Source organism: Panthera uncia (assembly GCF_023721935.1).
Source record: "Panthera uncia isolate 11264 chromosome B3 unlocalized genomic scaffold, Puncia_PCG_1.0 HiC_scaffold_1, whole genome shotgun sequence".
Lineage (NCBI taxonomy): Eukaryota > Metazoa > Chordata > Mammalia > Carnivora > Felidae > Panthera > Panthera uncia.
This window is the reverse complement of record NW_026057582.1, coordinates 38,691,967-38,706,643: the sequence shown is the minus strand read 5'-3', so window position 1 is coordinate 38,706,643 and position 14,677 is coordinate 38,691,967. Positions and strand designations below refer to the sequence as shown.

Sequence of the window (14,677 nt, the reverse complement as noted above, 5' to 3'; positions counted from 1 at the left end):
TTCAGTTATGAAAATTTAAATTTGTAGTTCCAGTGGGACACCGAGTATGAAAGGCCACTCAAGCAGATAAAAATGCTTGGGCTATAACTAAGAAAGAAGGGCAAAAGACCAAAAGATAAGATTTGTAGGTTTAGTATGACAGAGTTGATAAATGAAGTCAGACATTTTAGAGATAGAGTCAAGAATAGGAGAAGACTTGGGGTGCCTGGATGGCTCAGTCAGTTAAGCACTCAACTTCAGCTAAGGTCATGATCTTGCAGTTGGTGGGTTCGAGCCCTGCATTGAGCTCTGTGCTGACAGCTCAGAGCCTGGAGCCTGCTTCAGTCTGTGTGTCTCTCTCTATCTCTGCCCCTCCCCTGCTCAAACTCTGTCTCTCTCTGTCTCTCAAAAATGAATAAAAGTTAAAAAAAAAATTAAAAAAAAAGAATAGGAGAAGACGCCATCATAGCTGCAGAAGGGACTCGTGGAAATTGCAGTGTCTGTAGCAGGAGGTGCCTGCAGGGTTGTGGGGTGGTGGGCTTGGTCTCTCCCTGCATGCGGCTCTGCTCCAGCCCAAGCCATGCTTCAGGAGCCTGCTGAGGGGTGCGAGCCAGGATCCTTCCAAGTTACTAATGAGCAGGAATAAAATTGGAGAACAGACAAAACTGATAGAATATGCTCCATCCCTAAGGAAAAGCAAGACACTGAAAGTGCAGGAAACATAACAAGCTTTCAAACCATGCAAAAGAAAGAAACTTAGGCAAAATGACAAGACAGAGGAATTCTTCACAAAAGAAAGGTCAAGACTAAATCATAGCCAGGGACTTGCTCAAAACAGATATAAGCAATATATCTGAACAAGAATTTAGAACAACAGTCATGAGACTACTAGCTGGGCTTGAAAAAAGCATAGAAGGCACCAGAGAAATCGTTGCTGCTGAGATAAAAGACTGAAAACTAGCCAGGCTGAAATGAAAAATGCTGTAACTGAGGTGCAAAACCAACTGGATATAGTCACAGTGAGGACTGAAGAAGCAGAGGAGATACACACACACACACACACACACACACACACACACACAGACACACACACAATGGAATATTATTCAGCCATCAAAAATGAAATCTTGACATTTGCAATCACGCGGATGGAACTAGAATGTATTATGCTAAGTGAAATAAGTCAATCAGAGAAAGACAAATACCGTAGATTTCACTCATATGTGGAATTTAAGAAACAAAACAGATGAGTATATGGGAGGGGGGAAGAGGAGAGAGGGGAACAAACCACAAGAGACTCCTAACGATAGAGAACAAACTGAGGGTTGATGGAGGGAGGTAGGTGGGGGATATACTAGATGGGTGATGGGTACTAAGGAGAGCACCTGTGATGAGTACCAGATGTTGAATATAAGTGATAAATCACTGAATTCTACTCCTGAAACCAATATTGCACTGTGTGTTAACTAACTGAAATTGAAATAATAGCAAAAAAAGAATAGGAGAAGGTACGAGGTAAACCAAGAAGGACGAGGTAAACCAAGAAGAAAACTAGTAATTAGGAGCCAAGTGGAAAAGAGAAATTTGAGGAATCCTGTGTGAAAGCAGTAGGAGTGTGGCCCAAATGATAGACATTCTTATGGAAGTCACAAGCTAAGAGCATTTTATAGCTGGAGGCTGTCTCCAGATAAAGAGAGGTAGAGGAAGATGTTGTGGGGGATGAGAACAGAGAAATGTCCATTCAATGGTGATGAGAGTCAAAATGCAGGATATTAGAGTGGAAATAATGTAGCAATTTAACTTTTGAAATAAAACATACTAGAGTGTGCTAGTATTTGTGAAATACAGATCTGTGCATATATGTTTATGTATATATAAATGTATTATATATATGTATATTTATGTATGCAAATTTCCCCATTTGTCTTTTAATATGAAGGTATTGGCATCCTTGGGTTATTCTAGTGTCCTGTGATAAAAATGAACAAGCAGGACTACTCCTTATCTTTTGACTAATGTAAAAAATATAAACAAAACCTCCACTTGAATCTTTATAATTAGGGTACAATGAAAGGGGGAACAGAGAGGGCAAAACTATTAAATATTGTTGAAATAGATGTGGGAAGAGACAGGAAGGTCACAGAGTTGGGAAAGGAGAGGTACATATTAATTAGCAGAAAGTAAAGCACTTTGGAAATTTGGGCTATTGTGAGAGTATACTTTGTATTAATAGTATCAAAGAGAATATGTAGGATGGTCAGGGATATATACTTCATTGAATATCTGTTCTTTGCCAGATGTAATATACACATTTTCTTGTTTAATCCTCTAAAAAATACTATGAAGAGGTACTGCCTCCTTGTTTCTTTTACAGATGAGGAAATAAGGATCAGAAAAATTAAAGCACTTTCCAAATCATGTTTGTAATTGTTCAAGGAGAGATTCAAACCTAAGTGTATGTTTCCAAAGTCTTTGTCCTTTCTACTAAACCATGATGTCTTTATGTATTAATGTGGTGGTACAGTGAAGAAAAGGGAAATGATACAGGAGAGAGGACTGAGGTTGTTTATATTTAATTTAGACAGTGCACTTAACAAAAACCCACACCAGTGGGGACAGTTCTGCAAATTTAGGGGGTGCTTAACTAACATTGGACAGAGAGAAGAGTTGGATTTGGTTATCCATCTAGGCTGTTCCCTTAATATTAGCTACAGAAGGCTCAGTATGTTTCATTCTGAAGTCAAATGCTCTACCACTGAGCTACGCCCCCTAGTATGTTTCATTCTGGTAAAGAAATACAAATCTGCAGCAGCATTATGGGGAATATTCTAGATTATCAGGAATTTGGCTGAGGTCTCCTTGACCACTTAACCAATTTCATCTGCCACTTTGTTTTTGCTGCTTTAGTAAATCAGCTTTTTAACCAGTACTTAGGTTTGCTGTTTAGATGTGTATTCTTCAAAGGGTTCTTTGCAGATAAATCTGATTTTACTAACTTTCCCTATCTTAAATTAATGTATTCACCTTGCTCATAAACCAGAGTCCACTAAAACAGTACAGAGAACAATATGAATGTAACATATTGCAGTGTTAAACATATTTTAAGATAAATTATTATAATTAACATGAATTATTGCAAATGGAATCAAAGTAGTAATATTTTATGAAACTAAGGCCAACTAAGAATGGTTCGTTTTACATGCAGATTGTGTACTGGATTAATGGCTATGCTCTTTGCACTACTTTTTAAAAAATATTTCATACATAGAAAAAATATATGATACATAATTTTACAAAGAGTAATAATAAAACAATTGCTGAATTTTTTCCATTCTTTTTAAAAAATTATTTATTTTGAGAGAGAGAGAGACAGAGTGGGGAGGGGCAGAGAGAGAGAGGAAGAGAGAGAATCTCAAGCAGGCTCAGCACTGTTAGCACAGAGACTGATGTAGGGCTCAAATCCACAAACCAGGAGATCATTACCTGAGCTGAGATCAAGAGTCAGATCCTCAACCTACTGAGCCACCCATGTGCCCCTTTAATTTTTTTTTAAGTTTATTTATTTTGAGAAAACTAGGACAGAGAGAGAGAGAGAGAGAGAGAAGAGAGAGAGAGAATCCCAAGCAGACTCTGTGCTGTTAGTGCAGAACCAGATGCGGGGCTCGATCCCATGAATGGGGAGATCATGACCTGAGCTGAAATCAAGAGTTGGGTGTCTAACTGACTATGCCACCAAAGTACCCCTAATTTTTTCCATTCTCATTGCTTCTCCCTCCTCTACTCCTTCAGGTTCTGTATTTTGAATTCCACTCATTAACTTAGGAGATGGAGCATAACCAATGCTGTAGAAGTCCTCTCTGCATGCATTCTTCTTCTCTTTATTGTTGTCCCACCTCAAATCAGAGATTCAGTCACCCTGAAACTGCTGATTGTCATTTACTTGCTTTGTTTACAGTTTGGTCATATCTATACATTCCATGTGTACTTTGCATTTCTGAGCTTCATATGAATGAACTGTGCTCTACATATTTTCTGTAACTTGCTTTTTGTCGTTGCTTTTACTTAGCATTGTTTATGAAAGTCAGCAGTGTTGATACATGCGTGAAGCTGTATATCCTTTGTTTCCACTGCTGTACTCTATTCTACTGTGTAAGTAACAATTTGCCCATTCTTCTGTCAGTGGATATTTCAGTTGTTTCTTTTGTTCTTTTGCTATAAGAAACATTACTGCTATAAATCCCATGAAGAGGCCCTAGATGGAGAAATCTAATAGGTTTCACATCTCTGTCTCTGCCATTATTCTTAAAATTACAAGAAGGAGTCAGACACAAGTAGCAGGTTCTAACACCTTTCCAAGTGGCTTAACCTACCTTGATTCTACCTTCTTTGAAAATCTAGGGGAAGAGAGTGCATAAGGCATTAGTATGGAGTGGCAACATTTACCACACCTGAACACACCCTTCACTTCAAAAAATATTAGCTTCTGTATTAGTGAGGTTGTCTAGAGAAATAGAACCAGTAGGAGGGAGAGAGGGAGGGAGAGAGAGACAGGGAGATAAAAGAGATTTATTATAAGTATCAGCTCATGTGATTATGGAGGCTGAGAAGGCCCATGATCTGCTGCCTGTAAGCTAGAGATTCAGGAAAGCTAGTGGTGTAGTTCAAAGGCCTAAGAGAGAACCAATGGTGTAGGTGCCAGATCAAGTCTAGATGCCAGTCTGGAGCTTTCAGGACAAGAGAAGATCGATGTTCCAGCTCAGTCATCCATAGGAAATTCAGTCTTTCTCCACCTTTTTGTTATTCTCAGGTCGTCAACAGATTGGATAATACCTACTCCTGTTGGGTAGTTCACCAATTTAAATGCTCATCTCTTCCAGACACACTCAGAAATAATGATTTACCAGATAATCTGAGCATCCTGTGGCCCACTCAACGTAATTTTATGTTTACACATAAAATTCACCACCATTTTTTTTTTGGTTTTGTTTTTTGGCATATTATATATATGTTGTTGTTCTCTAGGCCCCTGCCTTAGGCCCTCTCTTTTCTCATTCTTTCCTGTCTCCTTAAATATTATCATCTACCTGATGGTTTCAGATACCATCTAAATAGTGATGACTCCCAAATTGTTACCTTCATTCTATAATTTTCTTCTTAGCACTTGGCGCATATATCCAGCTGCTATATCCACTCATGTGTCTGTTCTATAATCACTTCAGACTTAACTCCAAAATTAAACGAATGATCTTTCCCTTCCCTTCTCTCCCACACCAATTTGTTTCTCTTCCAGTTTTCCATTGCCTCTGTGAGGGCACATTCCCAGTTCCACATGACTAGATAGCTGGAAGTTGACTTTGACACCAGTTTCTCCTCTTCTCTTGCTCCCATATCCACTCACTCAGTTGGCTTTTAAATATCTCTTAAACCAGTCCTTTTTTTTTTTTTGGTTGTTACCACTGCTACCACCCTAATTTAGGTGCCATGATCTTAAGCCTGGAATAGAGAAACATTCTTATTAGGAGTCTCTCTCTAATTGACTCCTGCTTTTTTTCCCATCCATTGTACAGTCAAAGTAGCTTAAATAACCAGGTTCCTAACAGTAACTTTTCAGTGGCTCCCATTGCCCTTTGAATAAAATTCACAGTTATTAACATTTCCTATAAGGTCTTCTTTTGGATAATTTCTGCCAGCATCTCCAGCCTCATGTTGACCTGGAGCCACCTTTCCCCCATGTTCTCAATATGATGCTTTGCTGCTACATTCTTCCTGCACTGGATTGCTGCTCTATTCCTCTTGCCTTGCTAATAACTAACTCTTCCTCATCCTTTGGGTCTGAATCTGACTGTCCTTTCCTTAGGGAGACCTTTTCTGAACTTGTTCATACTGGCTTCCTTTTAATCTACACTGATAGAGCCCTGACTTTCTCATTCATAATATTCATTATTTAACATCTTTTTTTCTCTGCTGAATTATAAGGTCCATGAGAATATGGAGTCTGCTCTCTGTTTTATTCTGAGAGTTGCTTCAATACCTGGCATATAGTAGGCACTCAGTAATTTGTTTTAATTTTTTGAAGAAGGAATGCACTGCATACATATAAATTTCTGCATTTTGTCTGTCCCACCTTTGGGGAAAAATTACCATCCTGGTTGTATAAAGTTATGATGAAACATCTGGTATACGTCTGTTACATGGAATTCACAGTAAGAAATTACATTAAATAAGCCAGAATGAGGCACTAGGATTTTTAGGAACTTATCAGAAATTAGGGGCTCCTGGGTGGCTCTGTCACTTAAGCATCCAACTATTGATTTTGGCTCAGGTCATGATCTCATGGTTTGTGAGATCAAGCCCCATGTTGGGCTCTATGCTGATAGTGTAGAGCCTGTTTGGGATTCTCTCTCTCTGTCCCTCCCCCTCTCAGTGTCTCTTTCTCTATCAAAAATAAATTTAAAAAAAAGGAAAATCAGAAACTAGGATATTTGTTTTTATTATCTCTACTATATTTTCACCACAGAAGTGACACCTGTCCCTCACTGGGACATACAAAATCTATATATGATTTGTTATTTTTATGACTGATATGATTTGTTATTTTTAGATTTTTCATGAAACTTTGCCTTCCCTTCTCTCCTCTGGTTATTTTGAATAAATTCATAGGAATGAGTATCATAATGTTTTAAGAATCAGTAAGTAAAAACATTATTTATACCATTTTCCTGCTTAACCTCATTTAAGCATTTAGAATAATACTGACATTAGCTAAACATATTATAACTGAGATAAACATCTTCTTACTTTGAGGAGTATATTTAAGATTTATCAAAAATCATTTGATATATATGGCCATCCTTTATTATCTGTTTTCATGGCTCTATTCGAGTGTATCTCATAGCACCTGATTCCTGAGATACTCTTGTATTTATTTGTATTCTTCAGATGGAATCTATCCTTAGCGTTCTATCATTTGATATATCCAGAACTACCAACAAAAATTGCTCATAGAATATGTTACACTTAAATAGCTATATCTTTTATGTGTTCAGTCATTTACACTCAAATCAAGGAAGTATTCCTTTCACTTTGTAGTTACATTAACTTTCAGTAACAGCTACCCTGTCCTAAAAATGCCTAGTGTGTTATTTGATAGCATTAAATTGCACACTTTACTTTTAGTTATAATTCAGAAAGGCTTATTTGAGCAATCTGTATTCAGCTGTACACTTGGGCACCATGTGGCTTTTAATTTCTAAATCTGAGCTTTGCTGTTCAGATGGTCTAAATGTCTGGGATAAATTGGTTACTAGATTTCTAAGTGTATAGTATAAATCTGAAAATAGCTTTAATAGCTAGTTTATTCAATTTGTGTTCTCACATGCAGGTTAGATAATGAAGTGAAGAGTAGTATCATGATTATGGAAGTTTGTTATATTTTGGTTGGAGTTCACGAAGCTTTGTGTTTTTATAATCAAACTGCCCTCAGAATTATGTACAGTAGTTCTGACTTGAATTGCTTTCCTCATTTATGTTAGAATATATGATTGTCAGTTTCCCTCTGTAGACAGTTTGTCTGTTATTCTGACATCATGGTTGGGTTAGGGCACCTAAGCACTAATTTCAGTTTTCAGAATGTTGCTGCTTTTTAGTGATAATTGAGTACACTATTGCTCTGATTGTTTTTAAACCCATTGAGATAGACTTCAGGTTGTTCATGTAAATCTTTTATAGCCTTGGCTGAATTTCTTATAAGAGCTCTTGGTCTCGACAGCTGGGATCAGCTGGTTAATGTCTCTTAATGGCACTTAGATTTGAATTTTGTAGGCTGGGAGGCAGAAATACTTGGAACTGGTCTGTTTGATGCATAGTGCCTTTAAATTCAGGTTTAAAAATGGGCCCACTTGTGAAAAGAAGGTCTTAGGCTCTAGAGTTCACCCCCTTTCTTAGGAAAGGGAAACACTATAGTGTTAAAAACTTGGACTTTTCTTTTTTTTAACTGCCCATTGGGCCTGGTAATTTGAGGTAAAGGAAACTAATATGAACTTCACATTTTAATTTCAATTTCAATTTCAAGATTCTTTGATTCTCTAGAGCCAAAGTGTTTCAAGGGTTTTCATGAGGAGGTTATGACTGGAGGGGAAGAGTGCTGCCTCTCGGTCTTGAGTGACAGCCCCTGCCCTCTGCCCCTAGCTGAGGACTCAAAGCATTGTTGAATAGCACTAAAATGAGCTGAGTCCAAGACTTTAGCCAGATGGTCGATATAGGGCTTTTAAAGGAAGCGAAATAGTAAAAGAGTAATCTCAGAGGAACTCTCTTATGTTAAAGGACTGAGTAAATGAAGTCTTTCTGAAGCTAAGTGTAAATTATACCACCTTCTTTGGGAGTAGAAGCTGCTAAATGTAACAGAAGAAAATGACAGTGTAGGAAATCAAAGTTCAGGAACAAACTTTCAAGTGTGGTTTTTGAATGCTTAATCCTTTCTTACTCCTCTCACAGGATCCACTGCCTCCTTTTCCTCCCCCTCCTCCAAAGTCTGTTTGAAAGGGATTTTGATGGGTAATGGCAAAGGAAAGCAACTTTAGACACAGTATAAATTAGGGCACAAGATGCCCTTTGTACAGGAATTATCTTAGACATGCTTTTGAAAGCATACTTTTTTTTAGTCTTATTAAGAAAATAATCAAAGGTATGATTTTTAAAGCTTTGAGTTTAGTCTGCTTTCAGTAAAAATAAGGTATAGATACCAAAGTAAGCAAACCTCTTTTTTTTCTTTCCTGGTTTCTGCTTATAAGATTTACAGGTATTTAAAATTAACCCATGAAAAACAGAAATACTGTCCTGGGATTGGCTAAATAGTCAGAGCAATTACCTCCAGGCTCCAAAATCCAACTGAGCTTGACTTTTAGAAATAAATTTGGCTAAGACTTCTTCCTCATTCTGTTATATAAAGGTGTACATGAATTGATACTGACCTTTGCCAGAAACCCCAGGAATCCTATTCAGTGATGTACTTGTAATGGTCATGAAAGAATTAAAACAACACAGATGGGGATTAATGTGAAAAAGCAGGCAAAATGCTAAATTCTCATTGTGTGGTTTCAGCGTGTCAGATCCTTTACAATACTTTGGTGTACCACAATAATTAAAGGGTTTAAGAACATTAAGTTAAAATACCTAGAAAATAAAAGCCCACAGTTGAGTACCAAGAATGAATTACGGGTTTTTTTTTTAAATTGGAATTAATGTAAGTTGCCATGGTGAAAATAGATTGAAATATTTAACAGTAACTATTTTGTGTAGCCCTAGAGATCAAAAACAGTAATGTAAATAAGCAGGTCTTTAAAGAACTATACTCACAGACATGTTTAATGTAAATGATTGCTAGAAGGGAAGTGTATTTTCTTCAGTGCTATGCAAAGAAATTTTAATTGACTTGATTTTGGCAGTAAGAATCTACAACTTAGCATTAATAACTAAAATTTTAAAATGTTTGTTCATTGCTCTGGATTATGACTGTTCAAGAAACCCTATTTTCGAACACTAATTAATCATTTTAAATAAACTTTTTTTACACATTTATGGCATCAATGAGTATGACTGTTTATTACATTTTACCTATAAAATGTTGAACTGTTTTATATACTCTTTATGGAAACAGTGCACGGTCATAAATTAAAAGATGCAACTGTTTTGGATATTTTACTGGTGGTCCTGTGTTTTCCTGCCAGCAGTGCAGCTGTTTCAGGTTTCTCAGGATAACATATAAAAAGCTGTATGTACACTTCAAGTTTATGCTTGAATTGCCAAGCCAGAAATGGTATGACTCAACTTTCCCAGAAGCAAGTTGTACCAAAATGTGATGAATCAAAACAACTAGTTGCACAGCGTTTCTATTACAGCTATGAAAACCAGTTCTCTTCATGATAGTTGGCTTCTTAAGGTTGACAGACATTCTCCGGTGGTACCTGAATTTTGCCAGGAGAGAACAGCCACTGGATCGAAGACTGTCCTTTTCTTTTGAGGGTCTGAGGAAAGGAAGGTTAATATAGTAGTGTCTGGTATATGGATAAAACTTACCTGAAACTTGTATCAGGAATGGAACATTTCATTTCCAAGATACTTGTAAAAATATTACTTATTTGTGTGATGGTTTTTGAGATCTCACTGGAGAGAAATGGATTTTATGCTGTTCCAGGTTGATTTTTAGACTTCTGAGGTGACTTATCTAATTTACATCATTTCTGATGCATCACAGTCTTAACAGTGGACATTTTATTGTGTCCTGGGGTGAAATAAGCAGATATTTCTTCTGTCCATGTGGTAGGTTTGGTGGGTGAATCCCTGTTTAAATCCCATGGGACATAAGGTTCTATCAGGAGTTTGACAATGACTGTTTAATAACAGCCTCGAAAGTGGGATACATTCACCAACGTACAGAAGATGGATACAGGGAGAAAATATTAGAACTTTGGTTGAAATATTTTTATCTCCTTTGAATATTCATATATATTTTATAATATCCTTCTATATTAGTATGTTATATAATTATTCACTATATATTAATGCAGTAAGTATATAATTTATAAATAAGTATACAAATATTGGAAATGCATGCTCAAATATTTTTACTGCTATAAATACACTATCAAAAAGTTTGTAGATCACTGCTCAGTAAATATTACCTTTCTCCTTCTGCTTTCCCCTTTCACCCTTGGCAGAGAAGCAAAGAATTGAGTTAACACCTTGATTTGTGGTAGTGTGAATAAATTATAGCCAATTCCAGGAGCTTATGTCGCGTCTTACTTTGGCCACTTTTTCTCTTTGGCCTCTTATATTGCCATATATTTTTTAATCACACAACCTTATTAAACATGGATACAAATGAAAAACAGACTTGTTATTATGTTAGAAATAATAAGTTGCTCATGCATCAAGACTTTGACACACAGGAAGTTTGAATGAATGAGTAGAAAAGTTTCCAAGTTATTAAAATGTTCTGGTACCTGATTTATTCATTTGCCATACCCGTAATTCTAAGGTGGGTGAAGCTCCTTTACTTCCTGAGGCCTGAAGAAACAATGTGGTTTCTTAAACTAGGCATTAAAGCAAAGCTGGAAATATTTGTTTTCCAACGATGCTGTTAGTCATGCTAACAAGTTGACCTTCTTTGTCTAGGATTGTCCTATATTTTAGGCTTGTTTGTCTACCTTTACCAAGGTAGAGAGTTTTAATTGCTAAATAATATATGTATGATTGGAGAAAAGTGGTTTCTGTTACACTGTCTTTTGAGACAGTTCAAAAGACTTCTGTATTTACTAATTGGGACATTCTGTTGAAATCAGGCTTTCAGAGATTTCTCATGTGAGGAAGGAGACCATATATTTTTGTAATACTGAAGTAAATTTGAAGTAACTAGTATATTTTTCAACCCTCCTTCATTTAAGTATTTGTTTCAGAATTCATTTATGCAAAACATTCAATATTTATGTAAAATATTAATACAGTAGTATTATGATACTATGTATTTATTTATTAAGAGTATGCCAGAAGGAGAATAGCAGTTAGGTACCCAAACAATAGCCAACAAGACAAGTAATTTCTAAAAATTGGGAACAGTGAAGGATGCCTGGGTGGCTCCGTCCTCTAAGCACCTGACTCTTGATTTTTGGCTCAGGTCATCATCTCACAGGGTTCCTGAGATCCAGCCCGGTGTCATCGGGCTCTGCGCTGTCACCCTGAGCCTGCTTGGGACTCTCTCTCCCACCCTCTCTCTGCCCCTCCCCTGTGCATGCTCTTTCAAAGTAAATAAGTAAACATTTAAAAATTGGGAACAGTGGGCATTTTAATAGCCAGTATTATTTTTGAAACCTCCTTGAGAGCTGTTTTAAGATCTTAATGTAATTTGCTTTACAATAAACTCATTAAACGACTTTAGGCGCTCTCTCTATATAGTTGGTGAGTTTCCTTTTAAAAAATAGTAATGCATTTAGAATGTCTGAACATTTCAGTCTCAGAATTCCTCTTTAAAATTTGCATCAGTTTTACTATTGCTTTTAAAAATGTTACCAATTTATATATGCCTTCTATATCAATGCTATACTTTTTGTTTTGTTTTAGGTATTTAAACCATGTCAGAGCTGCCTCTCCACAGGATCTCGCTGGAGGCTATACTTCTTCTCTGGCTTGTCACAGAGCGCTACAGGATGCATTCAGTGGGCTTTTCTGGCAGCCCAGTTAACCTTTATTTCTTCTTTATAAGATTTGGACCTTGGAGCCGAACCAGGGAACTAGCAAAAGTAAAGCAGACTTGTAAAAGTATAGCCATATGCAGCTGCACCACAACAGTACCACCACATTAGCAGCTGTGTTAAAGTATTTATAAGAGAAAATTTCAGAACTAAGCTGAGTAATATAGTGGACAAATATATGTGAAAAAGATTTATTTTTTACTTATATTTTTCTGAGAGGGATCGAAGCTGTAAACTTCATCTGATGGAAGATATGAATAATTCACCTATGTATGCTTGAGGTTGACAGACTTGTAAAATCTTTTTAAAAATAAAGCTAGACTTTATATTAAGTTTTGTGGTTTTTCTCTTATTACAGTGTTTTACTTGAACACATTTTAAAATGCCATTTTGAATACGACATTTAGTGTTAATATCCAAGTCTATTATTTCTTCTCATAAAATGTTCCTTCCCCCCTCCCCCAATGTTCTTAATACTAGTCCAGACAAGTGGATATATTTCCTTCTACCAGCAGGTTGTGGCAAGTAAAACTTGACCTATGATAATGCCGTTCTCTCAATTTTAAGGACTCAGTGCCTGTTTTGAGCAGTGGAAAGTGAGACAACCTCGATCAAGGTATTATAGTTCCCAGCTGTGAGCCACACTTAGGATAAACCAGATGAGAGTATTAACCTGCTTTAATGACAAATTCAAAGAAATAAGTTAATAAAATTTAATACCTAAATGGCACCTTTCACTTCAAATGTGAGCTCGTTTTATGATGAAACCTTGGAGACTGGAATGGATACATTTTAAACGAAATTTCCCAGAGTAAATTGCAGACTCTGATATAGTTTCTGTTGAAACTTCAAAGGCTTTTGGTATACCCAGGATTTTGCTTAGAGCTGGATGTGGACAGGACGGATATTTGTAGCATCTCAATCTTACACGAGTCTGTTACATAGACCACTGGGTACGGGACATACTTTCTCAAGGAAATTAAGGGATTTCCTATCAAATGTCCATCACAACAGATGTTAATTTCATGGGAGGAAAGTTATGTGAAACAAGATTTGTGGTTACATTAGGGTGGAATATCCTTATGTAACAACTCCATCTTATTTGACTAAGCAGGTACTAATTTTAGAGGTATATCTTTATCTTTACAATACAGTTGACCCTTGAAGAAGTTTAAACTATATGGATCCACTTACGTGTGGATTTTTTTTGTACAGTACTGTAAAAGTATTTTTTCTTCCTTATGATTTTCTTAACATTTTCTTTTCTCTAAGCTTACTTTATTGTAAGAATATAGTGTATAAAACATATAACATACAAAATATGCATAATTGACTGTTATGTTTGTTATGGCTTCTGGTCAACAGTAGGCTATTAATAGTTAAGTTTTGGAGGGAGTCAAAAGTTATATGTGGATTTTCCAATGTGTGTGTCGGGGGGTGGGTAGCAGTGCCCCAACTCCTGTGTTGTTCAAGGGTCAACTGTAGTTCTAACTATCTTTGATAACAGAAAACCAAGGCATCAAATAATTGAGTAGGCTAAGATAATATAAACAAGTTAATAAAAAGCTAGAATTGAAACCTTTTTTTAAAGTCTATTCCTATCTATACTCTATCAGGCTGCATCCTGTTTTTCATATCAGCATTCTCCAATTGAGGATTGGGGTTTTAAGTACAGTCTATAAATCTGTTCAAAGAATAGTGAGAACATTGGGCTTACGGTTAAGGCTTTTCTGTACTCAGCTGCCAAATTACAGTATCCAGTCTTCACAAAAGAAACACTATTACTTGTTCTTAGTGCCTTGTATAATGTATTTAAATGAACCAATTAATAGAACAGTTCAAAGGCTTTCGAAACTTTTTTCAAACCTACCTTATTGTAGAAATTGCCTGCATCTGATTTGGCAAATAAATTGAATTCCAAAACCTTTATATATTTGTAAATATTTTGCCCTTACTATTGCCATACCTTGTTCAATAGGCCAAATAAGTTGCTAACTAACCCTATTAGATCAAAGGGAATGGTGAAAGGTAACTTACTGACAATTCACTAAATAACAAATATTCTGAATTAATGAGGTTATCCCCTATCTTCCCAGTGATTTCCTCTTTCAGAGACAAAATGCTGTACAAATCTTTCTTCTACATGAATTAAGTCTTTTAACATTGTACAACACTAGCACAGAAACAATAGCTAGCAACTACTGAGCGATACCTATGCCCCAAGCACTGCATTTCATGCACTGTGTATTATCATCTAGTCTTTACACTGCTAGTATTATTGTACCCATTTTAACATATGGAGAAGCCAAGGCATAGGGAGGTTAACTAACTTGCCAAAGGTCAATACAACTTAAAAGTAGCACAGTGGATTTGAACCCAAGTGGTCAGAAGTCCATGCTCCAGAGATGACTGTCAAACTGTCAAGCTTATTATAAACAACAGCTGTGTAGAAT

The 14,677-nt window shown here is 36.4% G+C and overlaps 1 protein-coding gene across 2 annotated transcripts in view; it reads left to right on the top strand.

Annotated features, from left to right (window-relative positions):
- The window catches only part of MNAT1 (MNAT1 component of CDK activating kinase), a 230,312-nt gene that overhangs the window by 206,099 nt on the left and 9,536 nt on the right, over positions 1-14,677 (top strand). Inside the window, exon 8 of one of the 2 annotated variants that reach the window (XM_049611533.1) lies at positions 12,094-12,556. The exons of the other annotated variant lie outside the window; for it this stretch is intronic. Within the exon in view, the coding sequence (XP_049467490.1) occupies positions 12,094-12,214 (121 nt within the window). The 3' untranslated portion in view covers positions 12,215-12,556. Of the gene's footprint in view, positions 1-12,093; positions 12,557-14,677 lie in introns of those variants that run through there. 2 annotated transcript variants of the gene reach the window in all.